At 45.8% G+C, this 19,407-nt stretch overlaps 1 protein-coding gene across 6 annotated transcripts in view; it reads right to left on the reverse strand.

Annotated features, from left to right (window-relative positions):
- Positions 1 to 1,621: 1,621 nt before the first annotated feature.
- Positions 1,622 to 19,407, reverse strand: part of NTNG2 (netrin G2) — a 99,912-nt gene continuing 82,126 nt past the window's right edge. For 3 of the 6 annotated variants that reach the window (XM_027869647.1, XM_027869649.1, XM_027869652.1), the window contains 5 exons: positions 17,500 to 17,574; positions 11,910 to 12,017; positions 9,205 to 9,372; positions 6,062 to 6,196; positions 1,622 to 2,679 (listed from right to left, as the gene is read on the reverse strand). In XM_027869647.1, coding sequence (XP_027725448.1) covers positions 2,453 to 2,679; positions 6,062 to 6,196; positions 9,205 to 9,372; positions 11,910 to 12,017; positions 17,500 to 17,574 — 713 coding nt within the window. In that variant the 3' untranslated portion in view covers positions 1,622 to 2,452. Of the gene's footprint in view, positions 2,680 to 6,061; positions 6,197 to 9,204; positions 9,373 to 11,909; positions 12,018 to 17,499; positions 17,578 to 19,407 lie in introns of all 6 variants that reach the window. The other 3 variants (XM_027869648.1, XM_027869650.1, XM_027869651.1) reach the window with 3 other exon arrangements.

Raw genomic sequence — 19,407 nt, forward strand, 5'->3', positions numbered from 1 at the left:
TCTCCTCTTCGTTGGCTTATAGAATAGTCATAGAATGCCACAGCTACCAGAAACTTCAGAAATTATCTCATCCAACCTTTGATTTTACAGAGGAGGAAACTGAGGTTTCTCTTTCCTCACTTTGCTCCTAGAAGATGGCTGAGTCCTCCCTTGGGTATCAAAGGATTTAGTCCTGGAGGGGACTTACAGGGTTACCTATTTCAGTGCATTCATTTTATAGATGAGGATTATAGGGTCAAAGATTTAGAGCTGAAAGGGACCTGAGAGGTCATTTTAGCCCAACCTCCTTAGTGTATAGGTGAGGAAACGGAAGCCTTTTACTGTTTAGTCGCTTTCAGCTGTGTCTGACTCTGTGACCACTTTTGGGGTTTTCTTGGCAAAGATACTGGCGTGGTTTGCTATTTCCATGAGGAAACTGAGGCAAACAGCCTGTAAGTGTCTGAAGCTGGATTTGAACGCAGGTCTTTCCGGCTCTAGGCCCTGGACTCTCTCGTCTGAGCCCCTAGCTGCCCTACTGAAGTCTAGAGAAGTTAAGTAAGTTACCCTAAGCCACAAAAATAATAAGTAGCAGAGCTAGGCCTTGAACCCAGGTCCTCTGAGTCAAAAGCCAGAACTCTTCCCACAAGATTATGCCGCCTCAAAAACAGAGCAAGATGGTTCCAGTAACCTGCCAGCAGAATGGTTTCAGCCTCCTACAGTGAACTTCCGCCTCAGCCTCTGCCCCGGTTTGGGGCCAATTCTGCACATGAAACGAGTCCTTGGGGACTCAGACTTAACAACCTGCTTCCCCCCACAGGGGCCCTGGTTGGCGCTGAGCCTTTTCCTAATGAGGCTGAGACAGCACTGTCTGTTCAGAGGTCAGTCAGAGGGAGCAGACAAGGATGTGCTGAGATGACCTGCTCACCATCCACCCTGCCTGTCTGCGCCTGGCCCTTCCCGAGCTTCGGGGGCCTGCCCCAATGCAGATTGGCTTTGCCAGGCAAGACCTACAATTTAGGAGGGGCCTGCCCATTCTACCACCCCACCCCTATTCAATAAACTTCAGTGGCTCCCTGTTACCTCCAGGACCACATATAAAGTGCTCTGTTGGCATGTAAAGATCTTCACAACCTGGCCCCTTTCTTCTTTTTCAATCTCTTTGAATTTTGTTCCCTTTCAAATACTCTATGAATTAGCTCCACGGGCCTTTCATTTCCATGCCTTGGTATGGGCCTGGAATGCCCTCTCTCCTTGCCCCCACTTTCTTGTCTCCCTGTCTTCTTTCAAGACTGAGGGCAGATCTCACCTTCTGTGGGAGGCCTTCCCTCTATGATTATCTCCAATTTATTCTATATATATCTTTTTTGTATATTGCCTCCCCAATTAGAACTCTTGTGAACTCTTCAGGAGCAGGGACTGTCTTTGCTGTTCTTCGTATGGGTCAGGGCTTAGCATAGCGCCTGGCACATTGTAAACACTCAATTAATGCTTGTTGACTGGGAAACTGTGCACAGGAAACTTCCCTGGCCTGGGGTCAGGGAACCACATTCTTCTATTTCTTTATGAATCAAAATAAAAAAGACATTAAAAAAATAAAAGAGAACAGAATACCTACACAGAAATGAAAACAGGGTGGAGAAACAGCAGTTAACAGGTCTTTTACTTTGTAGGATTATATGCCATCATCCCAACACCCACGGTGAATGGCTCTTCCCTTCCTGTCCCCTAGATATGTGGGACACAATACAAACAAAAATAATTCTTTACAAAACAAAGTACCCATCCCTACACTCTTCAGAGCCTTCCCCACCTCGAGACAGTGAAGTTCTCACCTCAACCCCAGGGCTGACCTTAGGGACCTGGTGGTTTGCAAAAGGAAACCAAAGTGAGAATACAAAACATCATAAATTCAGCATCGAGATTTGTAGGCAACTGTAATTCCAGGTTGTCCACCCAGCTGTGTGATGAATTGGACAGGTGCTTGCTGCTGGTACTCAGTCCACCAGAAAGATTTGGGAGGGATGCTGTTGTTGCCTTGTCAGAACTTGGGGTGTGGAAGGGGAGAGTGGTCACTGTCCCTCCCTCCCCCACAAAACCCCCCGGGGAAATGAGAAAACCAGAGGTAAAACCAAAATTGTAGGGTGGTTTGCTTTGGCAGGGGGATCTGGGTCCCAGGCCCTGAACAATGGCCTACGTTGGGAAGAGAGGATGGGTCAAGGGTCCATGAAGGAGAAAGAGCAGAGACTTTGCTGAGGAAGCCCGAGAAAGGGCTTGACTGGCACCCTTCTAGCAGGAAGGATTAGTGTTCCTCGGCCAGGTCTCCATGACTGCTCCTGGTATTCAGAAGGACGTGAGTGAGAATGGAGTGGAGGTGAACAGTCCTGGTAGTGAGGCAGTCCCTGGGGGTGAAGATGGGGGGGCACCTTTGCCCCGGTGCTCCCTCCTTGCCCCCAGCTTTGGGGATGAGGCGGTGTCAGTAACCTAGGCAGCCTGCCAGCCACAGAAGCAACCCAGAGCCAAGGAGCACAGCGAGGTGGGGGCCAGCATGGGGAGCAGGGTCGCAGGCTTGGCCTTCCTCCCCCTGGCAGAGAGGCTGGTCGCACAGCACGCCCTGGTAGCCACTGGGACAGAGGCAACGCTGGTTCTGGTAGCACGTCCCCCCATTTTGGCAGAGTAAGGATTCGTCGTCACAGACATTGGCTGGGGAAGGAGAAAGAGAGGGAGGTGCGTAATTAATAAGACAGAGAACAAATCCTAAGCGTTTCAGATGGTTTGCTCAGCTGAATGAAGCCACCTGCCTCCACCAAAGCCAATTCAGAGGCAGAAAAAAAGTCCTCCCTCTAAATTCTTTTTCTTTCTTTCTTCCATCCTATTGACAACTTTTGCGTTTATGTAACAATAATTTCTGGAAGTTTCCTGCTTCTCCCAGCCCTACTCCCACCCTCAGATCAAACTTTTGCACTTGCAATAAAGAAAAACAATGAAGTAAAAACTTGCTACAGTGAACAGATCTGACAGTGTATACAGTAGCCTGTCCCCGAAGTCCCACCCCTCTGCTGTGAGGAGACAAATAGGTTCTATTATCTGGCCTCGGAGACCTTAATTCCTTTTAGGCTATTTCCCTCCAACTCCAGTAAAGGAATTCTCTTGGCCATTTGCTCTCACAGGCTTAAACTGTAAGGATTTTCTTTCTCTAGTCAATCAGAATCCCTCTGGCTGTATTCTCAGCCTACTTCTTCTGATTCTGTCCTCTGGAGACCTGTGCCATAGCTTATGCTACCCTCCTCACAGTGTTCTCCCTCTATTTGCCAGAGTTCATGCATAGTTCCCTCACAGCCTTCTCTTCTCTAGGCTAAATAACCCTGATGCCTTTCATCTTCCCTCAGGAGACCCAGCTTCTAGGGAGCCCACAGATTGCTCTGGGGTCAGCTGGTGCCAGATGAAGTAGGGTCACTGGGACAAGATTTCAAAGGCAAGAACCCACCCACCTGAGAAATAATCAAAAACTGGATTCAGAAGGAGCCAAACCTGGTCCTTGTTAGCATTCTCCACACTTCCAGAAGGAAGAACACTGAATGTGGAAACACTACAGAAAACCCAAAGCCTCCACTCATCAGAGTGCTTGATGGTTGATTGGCCTGGTTTGCATAGCACCCTTCCGCAGGCTCCTCGGCAGCCTGGTGCATGTACTTTTCCCTTGCCCAGATGCAAGGGGGCAGCAGTGGGTAGGTAGGTATAGGGTGGGAGCCTTGGAGAAATAGAATGCAGGCCCCCTTTCCCATTGGAGATTGTCCCTAGAGCAGGGATTCTTAAACCTTTTTTTTATGTCACAGACCCCTTTGGCTGGGTGAAGCTGATGGACCTCTTTTCAGGATGTGTTTAAATGCACAAAATAAAATATATAGGATTATAAAGGAAGCCAGAGGTTAGTGAAATAAAGATGTACTTTCTTTTCCCATTCAGTTTTAGGGACCCTGAAATCTATTCACACACAGACCACAGGTTAAGAACCTTTGCACTAGAAAGACACTCCTCCCCAAATCCTTCCATATATTCAATCAGAAACACACACACACACACACTCTTCTGTTTTTCCCATCTCCATCTTTCCTTGCTCCCATATCTCCATTCTATCTCTGTCCACCTTTCTATTCTCTCTGACCCATCTTCAGTCCCCAGCAGGATCCAGCTGGGAGATTAGCTAGACAAATGCCTTGCTCACTGCTCTGGGTCTTTCCTGAGGTGAGACCTTCCTGTCTACACAGCCTCTGGGCATCCCTGTTTTTTATTCTCCCTGCACTTGCTCTGTGTAAGCATAGGCTCTCCCAGTCTGAAAATATCTAGATTGGATCATAGATTTATTGGGCAGCTAGGTGGCTCGGTGAATAGAGTGCCAGGCCTGGAGTCAGGAAGACCTGAATTCAAATTTGGCCTCATACACTTACTAGATGTGTGACCCTGGGCACTCAACCCTGTTTGCCTCAGTTTCTTTATCTGTAAAATGATCTAGAGGAGGAAATGGCAAACCACTTTAGTATCTTCCAAGAAAACCCCAAATGAGGTCGTGAAGAGTTGGACACAACCAAAACGACTGAACAATACAACAACAATAGATTCAGAGGTGGAAAGGATCTTAGAAATAACTGGGTCCAACCCCCCCATTTTATAGATGAAGAAAATGATGCAAAGAGAGAGGCCCAGGGTGCCAAAGTTAGTAAGTGTCTGAATGGAATTTGACGTAGTAGATCTTCCTGACTCCCAATCCAGCGCCATGTCTACTTCTCCCATGATGCTAAATACCTTTGCGTTCATTACCCTCCCAACTCTACTCTGATTGTTCAAATCCTAGTCATTCTTCAAGGCCTAATCCAAGTGCTCTTCTATGTCCTTCCCTGACTACTTGAGCCCACATTAACCTCTCCCTTCTCTGCATTCCCATCTCCTTTACACTCTCTATCACGTAATCTGGCATTGGCTTCCATATTGTCTAGTATAATTCCCTGATTGTTTTGTGCATTTGGGTGTGCTTTGCATTCTCACTCGGGCTGTGAGCTCCACTGGGATAGGGGGACTCTTGCTATATACTATGCTCATTATAGTGCTTTCTAGCCCAGGGCTACACACATGGAAGGAATGCTTTATTACCTACTGGGTACAGTTTAAATCTTTCAGCCTGGCATTCAAGGCTTTCCAAAATCTAGTGAAAACCTACCTCTCCAGCCTTAGTTTATATTACTGTCCTTTGAACATTCTCTGCTCTGGTCAAACTGAACAAATTCTCTGCCTTCTGATTCTACCCCATGCCCTCCAATCTCCACGCCTTTACTTGGGTTATTCCCTATGCCTGAAATATCCCTTCTTCCTTCCTTTTCCTGTTGAGTTCCTCCCCAGGCTATAAAATTCAAATCAAATTTCCCCTCCCCCCCACCCCAACCCAATCCCTCCTCATAAGTTTTCTCCTTTGACCTTACATAGTACTTTGTTAATTTTGTTGTTCAGTTGTGTCCAACTCTTTGTTGACCTGATTTGGGTCAAAGATACTGGAGTGATTTGCCATTTTTCCTTCTCCAGCTCATTTTACAGATGAGGGAACTGAGGAAAAACATTGTTAAGTGACTTGCCTAGGGGCAGACAGCTAGTAGGCATCTGAGGCCAGACTTGAACTCAGAAAGATGAATGAATCTTCCTGACTGTAGGCCCAGCACTCTCTCCACTGTGCCACCTAGCTGCCCCCACTTTGCTTAGACCTTTCTAATATGCTTTCCCATGTTTTATGTTGTATTGTAGTTAGCTGTGTCTGTGTCATTCCCTCTACCACGCTATTGGGGGGAGGGAAGCAGGGAGGACGGAAAGGGTATCTTACCTAAACTTTGTGAACCTCTGCACACAGTAGATGTGACTGATGAATATGCTGTGGTCAATTTGAAATAAAGACTTTTCGAACTGAATCCCAGAGAAGTAACACAGTCTCAGGCCCCCGTTTTCATTCCATTCCCTGGCTCTCCTTCAGCATCTTCCGAGATACAAATTAGGAGAAAGGGAGCCCAGGCCTCCAGTGTAAACCCTGCCCCCACCAACTTACGGAAGCAGCCCTGGCGCCAGTAGTGACTGGGGAGGCAGTCATCACACTTGGGCCCTGCAGCCCCTTCTCGGCACTCACAGTGACCGGTCTCATTGCACCGGTCATTGATGGATCCTATCTGGTTGCAGTTACATTCTTTGCAAATACAGGAAAGAAAAAACAAAACAAAAATAAAACTACGGTCACTTTTACTGTTATACCTCTTCCCCATACATAACCTCCCTCCTTAGTTCCCTCACCACCAACTTCCTGCCCCTCATCTTCATTCCCTGGAATAGGACCCCAGAAATGATACAACCTTACCAACCATCTGTCCCTCCCTCCTCTGGTTGTTGTTCAGTCGAGTTCAACTCTTCATGACCCCATTTGGGGTTTTCTTGGCGAAGATACAGAAGGGGTTTGGCATTTCCTTCTCTGGCTCATTTTACAGATGAGGAAACTGAGGCAAACAGGATTAAGTGACTTGCCCAGGATCATACAGCTAATAAATATCTAAGGTCAGATTTGAGCTCATGAAGGAGTCTTCCTCACTCCCAACCTGGTGCTCTATCCACTGTGCCACCTAGCTGCTTAACCCCTTCCCATTTTAGAAGGCAGGAACAAGAAGGAAGGGGAAAGTAATACACATTTATTGAACACCTCCTATGTGCCTGGCACTGTACCAACTGCTGATCCTTTCAACAATCCCATGAGGGAGGTGCTATTATGACCCCATTTTACAGTAGAAGAATAGAGGTCTTCCCTAGACGACACTTGGAAATTTGGCTGTGGGGTGCCCTGGGTCTATTATGTTTTTTTAGGGAGGGGGAAGGGCACAAGGGTACATACTGTGCCCTCAGCCCCAGGGTGTGCTACATTATGACTGCACCTCTACAGGCTGGGGCCAGCCTATTTGCATAGGGCAACCCTCCCCACCCAAAGAACATTCAGTAGAGTGTATGGGAAAGTATAGCAGAATCAGAGCCAAGAATCTGGGTTCAAATCCTGGCTCTCTGACCTTGGGTAAGTCACTTCTCTTCTCTGGGCCTCAGTTTCTTTATCTGCAAAATGAGGGATTGTACTAGATGATCTTTGAAGATCTCCTTCCTGCTCTAAATCTTATAATCACCAAGCTCCTTTTGAGCACTAACATTCTCTGGGGCATTGTGGATGACCAATTACTGCATAGTTCCTGGCCACAGATGCTGAATTGGTAATTTTGATTTTGAGACATTCATTCACTCAGCTGTAATCATTTTCTGCCTATAATTTTCCACTCACCTCTACCCCACCTTCCCACCCCACCACCTGTCATTCCCATTCAACCTTCTCCTTCCTGTGTATTGTGTTCCTAATGTTTTTGCCAGCACTGGTGGAATCCCCACTTGTCTTTTTCCCATGATGTCAACCTGGGTCCTATTAGCTCTGTCCTCACCCATTTACACATAGACACATGGACACAGACACACACACACACAGACACACAGACACAGACACACACACACACACACACACACACATACACACACACACACTGCTCTGTGTTCCATAGGGAAAAGGAGGGGAGGGAGCCTACCATAATCCAACCAGAAGGTTCTGACTGTCCTGCTGTAACCTAACCCTGGCCCTAGGGTTGCGGCCAAAGCACAATTTAATTTTGATCACCTGAAAGCTGATGGAATTATCCCCTGTACCCTGGGATACCCAGAGCCTTAATACAGACTGACAGCTCCAGGCCTGGGGCCTGGGACAGGATGGCAAGATGATTCTGACTCTCTCCTTGCAAACAGGCTGCAGGCACTAGAAGTGATGCCCCCCCGAGGACAGGGTAGCCAGCCAAACAGGGCCCAAAGGGCCTAATTGAGAAAAGGTGTGTACATGCATATCTCTCTGTGTTTAGGGGGAGGGAAAGCGGCACTAGCAGTGCAGACATCAGCCTTCTCCTTGGATAGAGGTTAAAAACAAAACAAAGGAAAAATGAAGGGCAGGGTTTGGGCAGCAGAAACTAGGCTCTACCCATGGCCAAGCTGTCCAGACATATTCCCATGATCATGGGCTCTTAAGATTTGGATTTGGCAGGGACCTCCCAAAGCATCTTCTCCAAACCTCTCTTTTAACAGCTCAGGAAACTGAGGTTCACAAAGGGGAAGTGACTTCCCCCAGGTCTCTTAGGTAGCAGAAACAGTATGCAAACTCAGGTCCTCTGACAGTTGGCAGTTTCCAGGGACTCAGGCCCCCTAGAACAAGACAGCCATTAGCTGACTGTTTATTGGCCTTCTGGCATGACCCCTCTTAGCGAGGAGGTCTCCAGCCTTTACTTCTAACCAAGGAATATCATATATTTTTCCTTTCTGGGCTTCCAGGCATAGAATCATTCATTGGTGTAGAAGGTTAGAGCTTGAAGGAGATTTAGAGATTATTCTATAAGCAAGAGAAGGCCTTCTCCTGGCACTGGTGGAATCCCTACTTGTCTTTTTCCCATGATGTCTTTGAGAGGGGTGCTCTGGACATTATTGAATACAGCCCTCTCACTTTAGAGATGGAGAAACTGAGGCCAAAAAAATGGAAAGGACTGGCTCAAGGTCATATAGATGTTTAAGGGCACCAGCAGAATTAAAACCCAGGCCTCCTGGCTCAAAGACCAGAACTTGTTCTGCCCTGCCTTGCTGTTCAGCTCACCATGCTCCCTCCAAAGGGAAGCCCTTCTTGATCAATAAATCAACCCCCAAGTATTTATTACATACCTACTCAGTGCCAGACACTGTGCCAATGTAGTTGGTAGTGCTTGCTCTCTCTTTTCCAAATGATCATGTATCTACTTGTATACCTACCATATCCCCTCTCTGCTTCTCTAGTAGAACGCAAAATCCTTAAAGGCAGGGTTGTTGCTGGTTTGTTTGTTTGTTTGTTTTTTTTATATTGGCTATGCATCCCCAATTTCTGGCACAGTACTTAGCACACTGTAGGGACTTAATAAATGTTGCTGGATTGGTTTGGCATTCTGTGTTACGTGTAACTGGCATACCACTTGCTTGTTGCTGACCGATCCCTTCTCCCCTTTTTCCCTCTGGAGTTCATGCACCCTTCAAGGCCTTCTTGGCTTACCCATGGCCCTGGTTGGGACATTCCCAGTCTGGCCTTGGGCACCAGGTGGGTCTACTCACCAATGCAGACATTTTCATCATCGAGCTCGGCAGAGCCATTGCGGTAGTAGCCCAGGCGGCAGTGCTGGCAGTGTTGGCCTCGGGTGTTGTGTTTACAGCTCACACAGGTCACCACATTCAAGAAGTCGATGTAGCTACAGCGGTTGGAATGACCATAACATTCACAGTCTGCCAAGGAGTGAGAAGATGAATTACATATGGACATCGTAGATAGGTATGTCACAGCCGGGAGGGACTTCAGACGCCATCTGCCCCATCCCCTTTATTTTGCAGAGGTAAAAAAATGGAATCTGGGCCCAAAGAATTCAAGTAACTTGCCCAGCGTCATTTAGCAAGTTAGAGGCTCTCTACTGGAACAAGTATCTAGGTCTCTAAGTAAGAATTCTCTTTAGGTCTCTTGCTGTACATCTCTGGTAGTCCAGCGGCAAGGGGCTCTAGGAAATGGAATAATCATTCTCACTTGCTTCCAAAAATTAATGGGAGCTCTTGGGGCTAATAGACAAATCCTCTTTGGGATTGACCAGTTTTGAGGTCATTTAACTCTGTTCTGACAAAGAATGACTTCCAGAAAGCTTTCAGGTATAGCGAAGAGTAGTCTTTTGGCTAGCATCAAACACTGCACTCAGTCTTTGAGATAGATTCATGGGTCTGGGGATTTGGGGGAGATGTTCGCAGTCCCCTAGGCTTTTTCGGGAGCAGCCAGGAAACAGCACTTAGAAAATGTGGCCTAAAGCACCGGGTTCAAAGAAGAGTCAATCTAGGGCTTCCAGCACTGAGCTGGGCCCCTGACTTGCCAGTTCCCATGGTAGGGATTAGGGGATAGCAGAATCCAATGAAGGTGAGGAACTAGGTTTTGACCAGGTGGAACTGGTAGACCCTAGAAAGAAGTGAGCATGCAAGGAATAGATGGAATGGGCAGATATCTGCAAGGGTTGGGGTGGTGAATTGAAACCACATCAAACATGACAGAATGAGCCAAGAGCTTTCTCCCCCCCTCCCCATGCTGCATTGGAAACAGGAACCTGGAAGCATGAACTCCCCAGAAAGGATGGGAACAGAAGGAGGGAGGCATTAGCCATATTGGCTAGGATAGCCTTTCCCATTAGACTTGAATCCCTTACAGACCTGAGACAGCTCCATAAACTTTCAGCTCACCTGTGTCTGGATTAGTCTTTGTTCCAGCCTGAGGACAAATGTCTTTGTTTCATCTTCTTTGTACATCCAGTGCTTAGCACAGTGTCTGGCTCACAGTAAGCACTTAATAAATTATTCTTGTTGTCTGCCTACTGCTTGAGGTAGAGTGGCCCATTCCCTCCCCTTTCCTACTCCTAGATCCTTTCCCTTGGGGTTCTGGGGAATTAAAAGACATTCTAAGATTAGACTAGATATGCTAAAAGAAGGAGGCAAATTCCATGATGTCCTAAGTGGAGTGTCCAGGGACTGCAAGATTTTGGTCATGTTTCTCTCCTGATGACATCATTAAGGTCAGAGATTTGGGGTGGAGAGGGCAGGGAGGTGAGGAGGAAGAGGTTAGAGCCCAGCGTCCCTTCCCCTATCTCAGGAAGGCAGAGTCTGCCTTTAGAAACACTGGGCAAAATGCCCAAATGTCTTTTGGGGTTGACCCATCCCAAGGGAGTCTTACTCTCCATTGAACACGAATTACAATGTTTATATTACATAATTAAAATGAAAAAGGTTTACAAGGTACTCTCCCCTAAACAGTTGTATGAGGTGTTTAGTATTAAGTATTACTGTCCCCTTCACATGTATAATTGATATCATATTGTTTGCCTTCTCAATGGTTGGGGAGGGGCTCAAGGGAGGGAGAAAATTTGGAACTCAAAATTTAAAAAAAATGAATGTTAAAATAAAATATAATTATATTTAAAAACCCCCAAAATATATATACTATTGTACCCATTTTAAGGATGAGGAAACTGAGCTTCAAAGAAACTTGTCCACAGGAACACCATTTGTCAGAGCTGGGACTCAACCCCAGGTCTCCTGATGCCATATCCAGTGTTCTTTCTACTACATCATGCTCTGTTTCATGGCAAGGAAAGACCTACTATCTCAAAAACACAGATGTCTTTGAAAAAGCCTCTTCCATCTGAAGGAAGAGAAGATTCATTCTTAGTGTCTTGGAGAGTATGGGGTCTCTGAGGGAATAGTCCCTGAGTTCTACTCAAGGAGAGGCAAAGGGCTCTATCCTCTTCATTACCAGAGGGCTGCTTGGCAATGCTCTTTACCTCCAAGAGAGACCAAAAAGACGTAACCTTGATCTCAGCTCATTCCTTCAGGCTGATTCTTTAGACACAGTCCATGCTAAGAGCCCCCCAGTCACCACAGTGTGCCCAAGATGGTAGCAGGCAGACCCAGCCTCCTTCCTGCCACCAATCCCAGGGGTCCTCAAGCTCCTACTTTCCAAAGAAGCCTAAGAAAAAATTAGGTTTCTGGAAGGAAACCTTTTTCTGCTTCAAGCACAGCAGCCCCAAGCCTGGTCAACCTCAGGCTGGCTCTCTAGAGTTGGGAGGATCATAAAGAAAAAAGGAGTTTGACTTTGGCTCAACCATTCAAGTGGATGTTCCCAGTCAGGAGCTAGGAATGGCCTTTTGGAACTCCCTTCTTTTCCTCCTGGTGGCCTGTTAGCTTTGGCTTCCTAGCCTTGCCTTGATGCTCTCCTCTGAGACTCTTGTCTCTCTTACCTTTGAATACTTCAATGGGCACCACTTGAGGAGACTTAGGCTTGAGCTGGAAAAGTTTGGAGATCTTGGCAGGGGCAGCAACAATGGGGGCAGCAACAGTGGTGGTGGCTTGGAGAAACAAGAGACAAACTCTTTTATCACTTTCCCTAAGTTCTCTGGATATACAGGACAGGAGGCCATGAAAAGGCCACTGTTGGCCTTATCAAAGGCCTGGAAAAGTCCCATCCAGGCAGAGAGAGGTTAAATAATTGACTGTAGATCACACAACAAAGCCAAAGAGAACCCTAGCCCTGCCTGATCTCCCTTCCAATCCATCCTACATAGACCTACCAGATTAATCTTCCTAAAACACTGATTTTATGCATGCCATTACCCCCAAAAACTTTTCAGTGGCCCCCTATTTCCAACAGTATAAATTTCAAACTCCTAACTTTGCAATTCAATGCTTCTATTCAAGGTAGTCAAGCCGCTTATTCTTATCTGCTACTAGGCTCTAATCCTTCTGGTTTATTTATTCTCTTCTGAACAAACTAGATTCTTTCCTACCTTGGACCTTCTCTCACACTTACCCAAGACCCAGGACTGGAATACCTTCTCCAACTATATGTTCTATCTTCAAGCATTTAAGGTTCAGTTCAAGGCACACTTTCTCTCCCACTTAAGGTGAATCTTCCCTTCTCTGCACTTCTAGGACACTCAATGGACACCATTGAAAAATGCAGAATCATGGAATCTTACAGTTGGGAGGAATTAGTGATAATCTAGTCCAATCTTTTCATTTTACAGAGCAGAAAACTGAGGTCCTTTGAGAGGGAGAGACTTGCCCAAGGACCCACAACAAGGCAGTGGCTGGACCAGGATTTCTAGAACACTGGTCTTTCAAATCACAATCCAGTGATTTTTATACTATCCCATGCATTCTACACATATCCCCAGCTAGACTGTCAGTTCTTGGAGGACAGGGACCAGGTACTATTTATCTATATAGTCTCCACAGTGCCTAACATACAGTCCACATTTGATAAAGCATAGAACTAAAAGGGACCTTGTTGGTCATTTGGTCTTATTCCTTTTTTTTTACAATGAAAATATTGAGGCCCAGAGAAGGAATGTGACCTGTTCAAAATTATACAACTGAGATTCCAAATCAGGTACTCTGACTCCAAAATTATTTATAAGGATGATGAAAGGGGCTCTAGAACATCAGCTTCTGTTTCCCTTTCAGGTCCCAGATATCCCACCTCTTTAGAATTGGAGTAAAGTTCCAGGTTAGACTATTGGTTCCCATAAAAAAATTGTACTTTGACCCCCAATGCTCTCCAAGGCAGAGCCAGTATTCACCTATCATTCCCCATCACAAGGATGTCGTTCATGTTGGCAGCCAGCTCTGGGAGCTGTTGACCAGCAGAGGGTGCTGAAAGCCTTGATTTATTCGCTGCAGCCCCTTATAAACACAAAGAGACATCATTCTCTGGCAGAGCAGGGACTCAGGGCAGAGAGGGTGGGTCTGGCGAGACTGTTGAGATCCAAGCCCACCATCACTTTCCAGTTTGGAAACGGCTCCTTTCTTAGGGCTAAGGATGCTCGTAGGCAGTAGTGGGAATGGCAGGGAGGAAGCAGGGAACCAAGAGATGAGAAAGTTAGTCTCTGATTCTAGCACTGCTCTGACTCCTTGCAGGAAAATCATTTCCCTTCTTTGGGCCTTAGTGTCCTCATCTGTAGAATGGGGGCTGATAAGCCCTGATTTTCCCCATCTCACAGGGCAGTACGGTGAGGACAAAATGAGATAATGGATGTGAAAGTGCTTTCAAAGCTGTCAAGTATGATTCAAAATGTGAAGGAAGGGAATAAGAATTTACATCGCATCTACTATGTGCCAGGCACTGCGTGCTTTACAAATAACTCATTTGATCTTCACAACAATCCTGTAAGGTAGCTGCTATTATGACCTCCATTTTACAGTTGAGGAAACTGAGGCAAACAGAAGTTGAGTGACTTGCTTAGGGTCATACAGCTGGTGTCGGAGGCCAAATATGAACTCAGGTCTTCCTGACTCCAGGCCCAATGCTTTCTCCATGGTGACTCCCAGCTGCCTTTAAGGCCAGGAAGAAGGGAGAGTAGCAGTGGTGGTATATAGTAGAAAGAGCATTGGCTTTGAAGTCAGAGGACCTAGGTTCAAATTCTGCCTCTGTCACTCTCTATGTGACCCTGGGCAAGTGACTTAATCTCCTTGGGCCTTTGTCTCCTCATCTATAAAATGACAGGGTTTGGACTAGATGACCTCTGTGCCTTTTAGCTCTGATTCTAGAATCTCCCATTATTACTTGGCACAAAAAGACCAGAGATATGCTCAGTTTACCTGATCTTTCCCCATGAGAAAGTCAGAAGAATACATTTTTCCACCTGTCTTCATGACTCAGTCTCTCTATCTGCCTCCTTCCCACTTCTCTCTGCATATTCCCTATTGCTTCAGGAAATAGGATCATAGATGTAGAGCCAGAAGGTGCCATATTGGGAGGGTCTGGAAGAGACTTCACGTGACATACCTTGCCCAATGTCACACAAGAAGTGGGTAACAGTGCCAGAATTCCATCCCAAATCTTCTGACTCCAAATCTAGGCATCCTTCACTCTAAATTCTAAACTCCTTGGCTTGGCATTCTAAGCCCTGGCATTATTTGGCATCATCATAACTACAACAACAACAACAACAACAACAATAATAATAATCCATGTTTCTCCAGGGCTTTCCAGTCTACAAAGAGCTCCCTTCATAGTAAGTGTATAAGGTAGGCAGCATGAAAGCTTACTTATCCTTTTCTGTCCCTGTCCCTTCTTCCCAGAATACTAACCTGTCTGTTGCCCCTTGGTTGGTTTCTTCGTTGTTTTCTCCCCCTAGCAGCAGCTCATTCTTGACCTTGCTACTTCCTCTGAATGAGTTGCTTTCCCTATTCCTTATCTAAACCCTCCCCATCCTTCAAGGCCCAGCTTGTCTTATTGAGCTTCCTCCTCTGAAGCCCTAGAGCACTTGGTGTTGATGCCATGGTCTAGCACTGACTCTTTGAACATGTCACTCCTCTACTCCAAAGCTTTCCGTGGCCCTCCCCCAACCCCATCTTTTCTTAACCAGAACCATAAAATCCAGGGTTAAAGATTTGCTCTTATGTATTTTTGTATCTTTCACTTTGTATGTGTCACCTACTATGTGCCTGACACAGAGAGGGCACGTAGCAGGTGACACATACTTATTAACTGGCTTGTACACATATATGCAAACATATACACATATGCACATGTGTAAGGGCTACTTTCCCCCAATAAAATTGTGTGCTTTATTTAAAGGGCACAATGGAAAAGCATACATTGGCCACAACTCTGTCCATACGTATATACAGAAAGGCAGCCACATCGCCCGCCAGGTGAAAGCTAGGGCTAGCTAAGCATCAAGGCTGAGGTCAGGACAGCTGCTGGTTTCTCCCCAGTGATCTCTATCAGCAAGTATTCACTTCTCTGTAACCAGATGAACATCATGGCCAGAGCAGGTAAGGGGAATAGGCTGGGAGGCACTGGGAGGATCCCTACGTGACTTCAGGTGTCTCCTGGGTAAAGGAAGCCAGATGCCATAGATTCTCAGAGCAAGCCTATTGACCTGCTGAGTGGCCTCATCCCCAGAGCAGGATAGAGGTACTGCCTAGGGTCACGGGATTTGAATCAGACTATTCCAGTGAGCGTTCAGCCAGACAAATTTCCTTTCCAAAGCAGACTGGGTAAATCCCTCAGATGCCAGGCAGAATTCACACAGTTTGGGTGGATGGGGTCAGTAGCATGCTCTTCCCTGTCTTTCCCCGGAAAAATGCAGATTTTTCTAAAGGGCAATTTGATAATGGAAAGAGCCCTCTTTGGCTCTGGAATCAGAGGACCTGGATTCAAATGTTACTTTGACACTACATGTCTGACCTCAAATAACTCATTTGACCTCCACAGGCTTCAGGATCCTCATCTCTAAAGTCAGGGGCTTGCACTAGATGGCCTTGGAGGTCCCCTCCAGATCCATGGTCCTTCATGTCTCAGAGCACATGGGATTACATCCCTGTAGGAGTAACTCCTACCCTAGATTTTCTGAGTTACTCTTATAATTCCCTGCATTTTTTCTTAGGGGAAAAGTGAGACACATCATGTGTAGTACTCTGAAAGAGATAAGTACTCATTAGAGCTCACTGAATGAATGAATGATCCAGAGCAGCTTACTCTACCCTCAGTGACATAATATCATACATAATGCCTTCTCCTTTCCCCCGCTCCCTGGGTGGTTCTATTCAATTTCTACTCAATGTTCATTAATAATCTTCAATGTTCTCCCCAGCTGGAAAGACTAGATCTCCTTCTACAACTTCTCATTTTAAACTCCATTCCTAACAGCACTAACAACTGACATTTCTGTAGCACTTTAAGTTTTATAAAGCACTTTACATGCATGCTATCATTTGGTCCTCACAACCATCCTATGAAGTAAGGGGGCTACTGATAGTAATATCTGCATCATATAGATTTGGAAACTGAGGCAGAGAGAAGTCAAACAGCTGGTAAGTGTCTGTGTGTGTGTGTGAGCAGGATTTATTATTATTATTATTATTATTATTATTTAGGCAATTGGGGTTAAGTGACTTGCCCAGGGTCACACAGCTAGTAAGTGTCAAGTGTTTGGTCTGAGGCCAGATTTGAACTCAGGTCCTCCTGCATCCAGGGCTGGTGCTCTATCCACTGCGCCACCTAGCTGCCCTTGGGAGCAGGATTTAAACCCAGCTCTTCCTGACTCCAAGTCCAATGCTCTATCCACTTCACCATGCTACTGCTCTAGTTACAAAGAAAGACCTAAGGCCGGAGGAAATGCTCTCCCTTCTCTGATCACTAGGAAGAGAGCCCAAGTAGGCTAGCTCCAATAGGAGGCTGAACAAGTTCTTGTGGTACCTTGGCTGGAACTCCCACCTGGTGATCTGTGATGTTTCAGGGATATCCCTTAGGAAAGTAATAACAATAATAGTTGACATGTAGCATGTAAAGCTTTGCAAAGTGCTTCATATGCATTAGGTCATCTGGTGGGGGAAGAATTTTTAAGGATCATAGACTCAGAGCTGAAAGGGGCTTTAGAGGCTATTAGGAACCTGAGGTAGGGAAGAGAGAAGAAGGAAAAAAGAGGGGGAGAGAGAGAGAGAGATGGAGGGAGGGAGGGCAAGAGAGACAGAGACAGAGACACAGAGACAGAGAGAGATAGTGACAAGGACAGAGAGAGATAGAGAGAGGAGGGGGAAGGAATGAGAAGGAGAGACAGAGAGAGAAAGAAGAGAGAGAGAACAGAAAGACAGAAAACTAGAGACAGAGAAGGAGAAGAGACAGACAGAGGCAGGAAAAGACGGAGAGATGGAGACAGAGAGGCAGAGAGAGAGAGACAGACAGAGACAGAAAAGCAAGAGAGAGCAGCAGTGACCTAGGAGACTCTCCTCCAGGTGCTTTCCCCAACAATTTCTTATTCCTGCAAGGCCCAGAAATAGTACCCAGGGGGATGCTGTAATCAGCAATAAATACATCCCTACCTTCTGTTTTGGTGTTAACCTTGGGCATAGGGGTGCCCATCTGCAGAGGGGCAGCTGTTGATGACCTGGTCCACTCTCATGTAGAAATAAGAGGAAAGTCCAGTTACAAGGTGAAATACGCACTAGAGGGTCCCAGTTTCATATTCAATTGTTCCATTCTGATGATATGGATATAACCTTGGGTGTTATATCTCTCAGGGTCCTTTCCCAGAAACCTCTTTTAGTTGCCACCTCCCTAGCTGGGAAAGCTAGGTTGCCCACTTTTATCCTACCTCCCAGACACAGGAATACCCTGAGGAGGATATAAAAAATCATGATGTATCAAGAGTGGCTATGTCTACACTGGTTGAGTAGACTGGATCCAAATCAACATGAATAGCAGCACCTATACTAATATAACCTTTGGCCACATATGTGAATTTGATGCCAAATGTGATAGGTACATGTTATCTTCACTCTCCTGTATGGGCCTTTTGCTCACTTTGAAGTCCAGATATACAAAACACTTGGAATGTGCAGTTCAACTTTCAAATCATCTAATCAATATACAACACAGTCTATCTACACTGCCAAATGTAGACCCAGCCGCTCATGGGGAAACATAGCACTAGAAGCAGTATCTCTGGCAAACATTTGCTAAAGAGCAAAATTATTGCCATACATATGTCTGTTCCTACATTAGACCTGACTCCTAAGTCACTATGGATGGATCTCCATCCCTTTGTCTCATTCTTGAGTTTTCTCAGAAGAATGTTGTTGTTGTTTAGTCGTGTCTAATTCTTCTTGATCCCATTTGGGTTTTTAAAATTTTTTTGCAAAGATAATGTAGTGGTTTGCCATTTCCTTCTCCGGCTTATTTTACATATGAGGAAACTGAGGCAAATAAGGTTAAGTGACTTGCCCAGGGTCACACAGAGAGGGTCTGAGGCTGGATTTGAACTCAGGTCTTCCTGACTCCAGGCCTGGCACTCTATTCACTGAGCCACCTAGCTGCCCATAGTAAGCACTTACCAAATCATTATTCATTCACTCATTAGGAAGTGTTTCATCACATGTAGCCAAAACTCACTTCTCTACAGAGTCTGATCATTGCTTCTAGCTCAGCCTTCTGAGGCTAAGGAAGGAAAATCTTCCTTTTCCACATGACAGCCTTTCAACTGCTTGAACATGGCTATCATGCCTCCTCTCAGTCTTCCCTTCTCTAGGATACACATCTCCACTTCCTCCACCCAATCCTCAAAAAACATAATCTCAAGGCTCTTCATCATCCTGGATGTCCTCCAGTCAAACCCCAAAATACCACTGTTCATTTTAGGATCTAAAAAAGAACTCAATGATGGGAAGATGGAATGAAAGAGAGAATGAGGGTGAACGAAATCTCTCCTTTGCTCAATTTCAAAGGATAAACCCATGGGGACAAAATTTGATTTTTCAGTTCCTTCGAGGGATTTATAAACAACAGCGGCTGGTGGAGTATGAAAAAAAAATCGAATGTCTAAAAAGTACAGGATACTTTTAAACTGTGAGCTGGGAGCCTTTGGATATAAAATTGATATTAATATGGTGCTCAATGAGGAGAGGAGACTGCCCTCCTCAAATTGGCAAGGGCTTAATTAGAGTCATAATAAAATCCAGCCCTGAAGGCATTTTGCTTTTTAGTCATGCACATACATCACCCCTCTTCCTCCTCCTGCTGAGCAGGAAAAACGAAGAGTGGTTTTTCAGATTTCATCCTGACCAGCAGGCCGGTCTCTGCTTTCTCTGAGTCCCCACCTGTGGACATCCTGACTGGCAGGAGGGAAAAGCAGATGTTCCAGATGTTCTGAGTTTTCCTATTTGTGTCCATAGCACTTAGCACAGTTTTGTTCTTTTGTTTTTTGCACATAATACGCACTTAACAAATACTTT

This window comes from Vombatus ursinus, unplaced genomic scaffold (genome assembly GCF_900497805.2).
Source record: "Vombatus ursinus unplaced genomic scaffold, bare-nosed wombat genome assembly UNPS02014793.1, whole genome shotgun sequence".
Taxonomy (NCBI): domain Eukaryota; kingdom Metazoa; phylum Chordata; class Mammalia; order Diprotodontia; family Vombatidae; genus Vombatus; species Vombatus ursinus.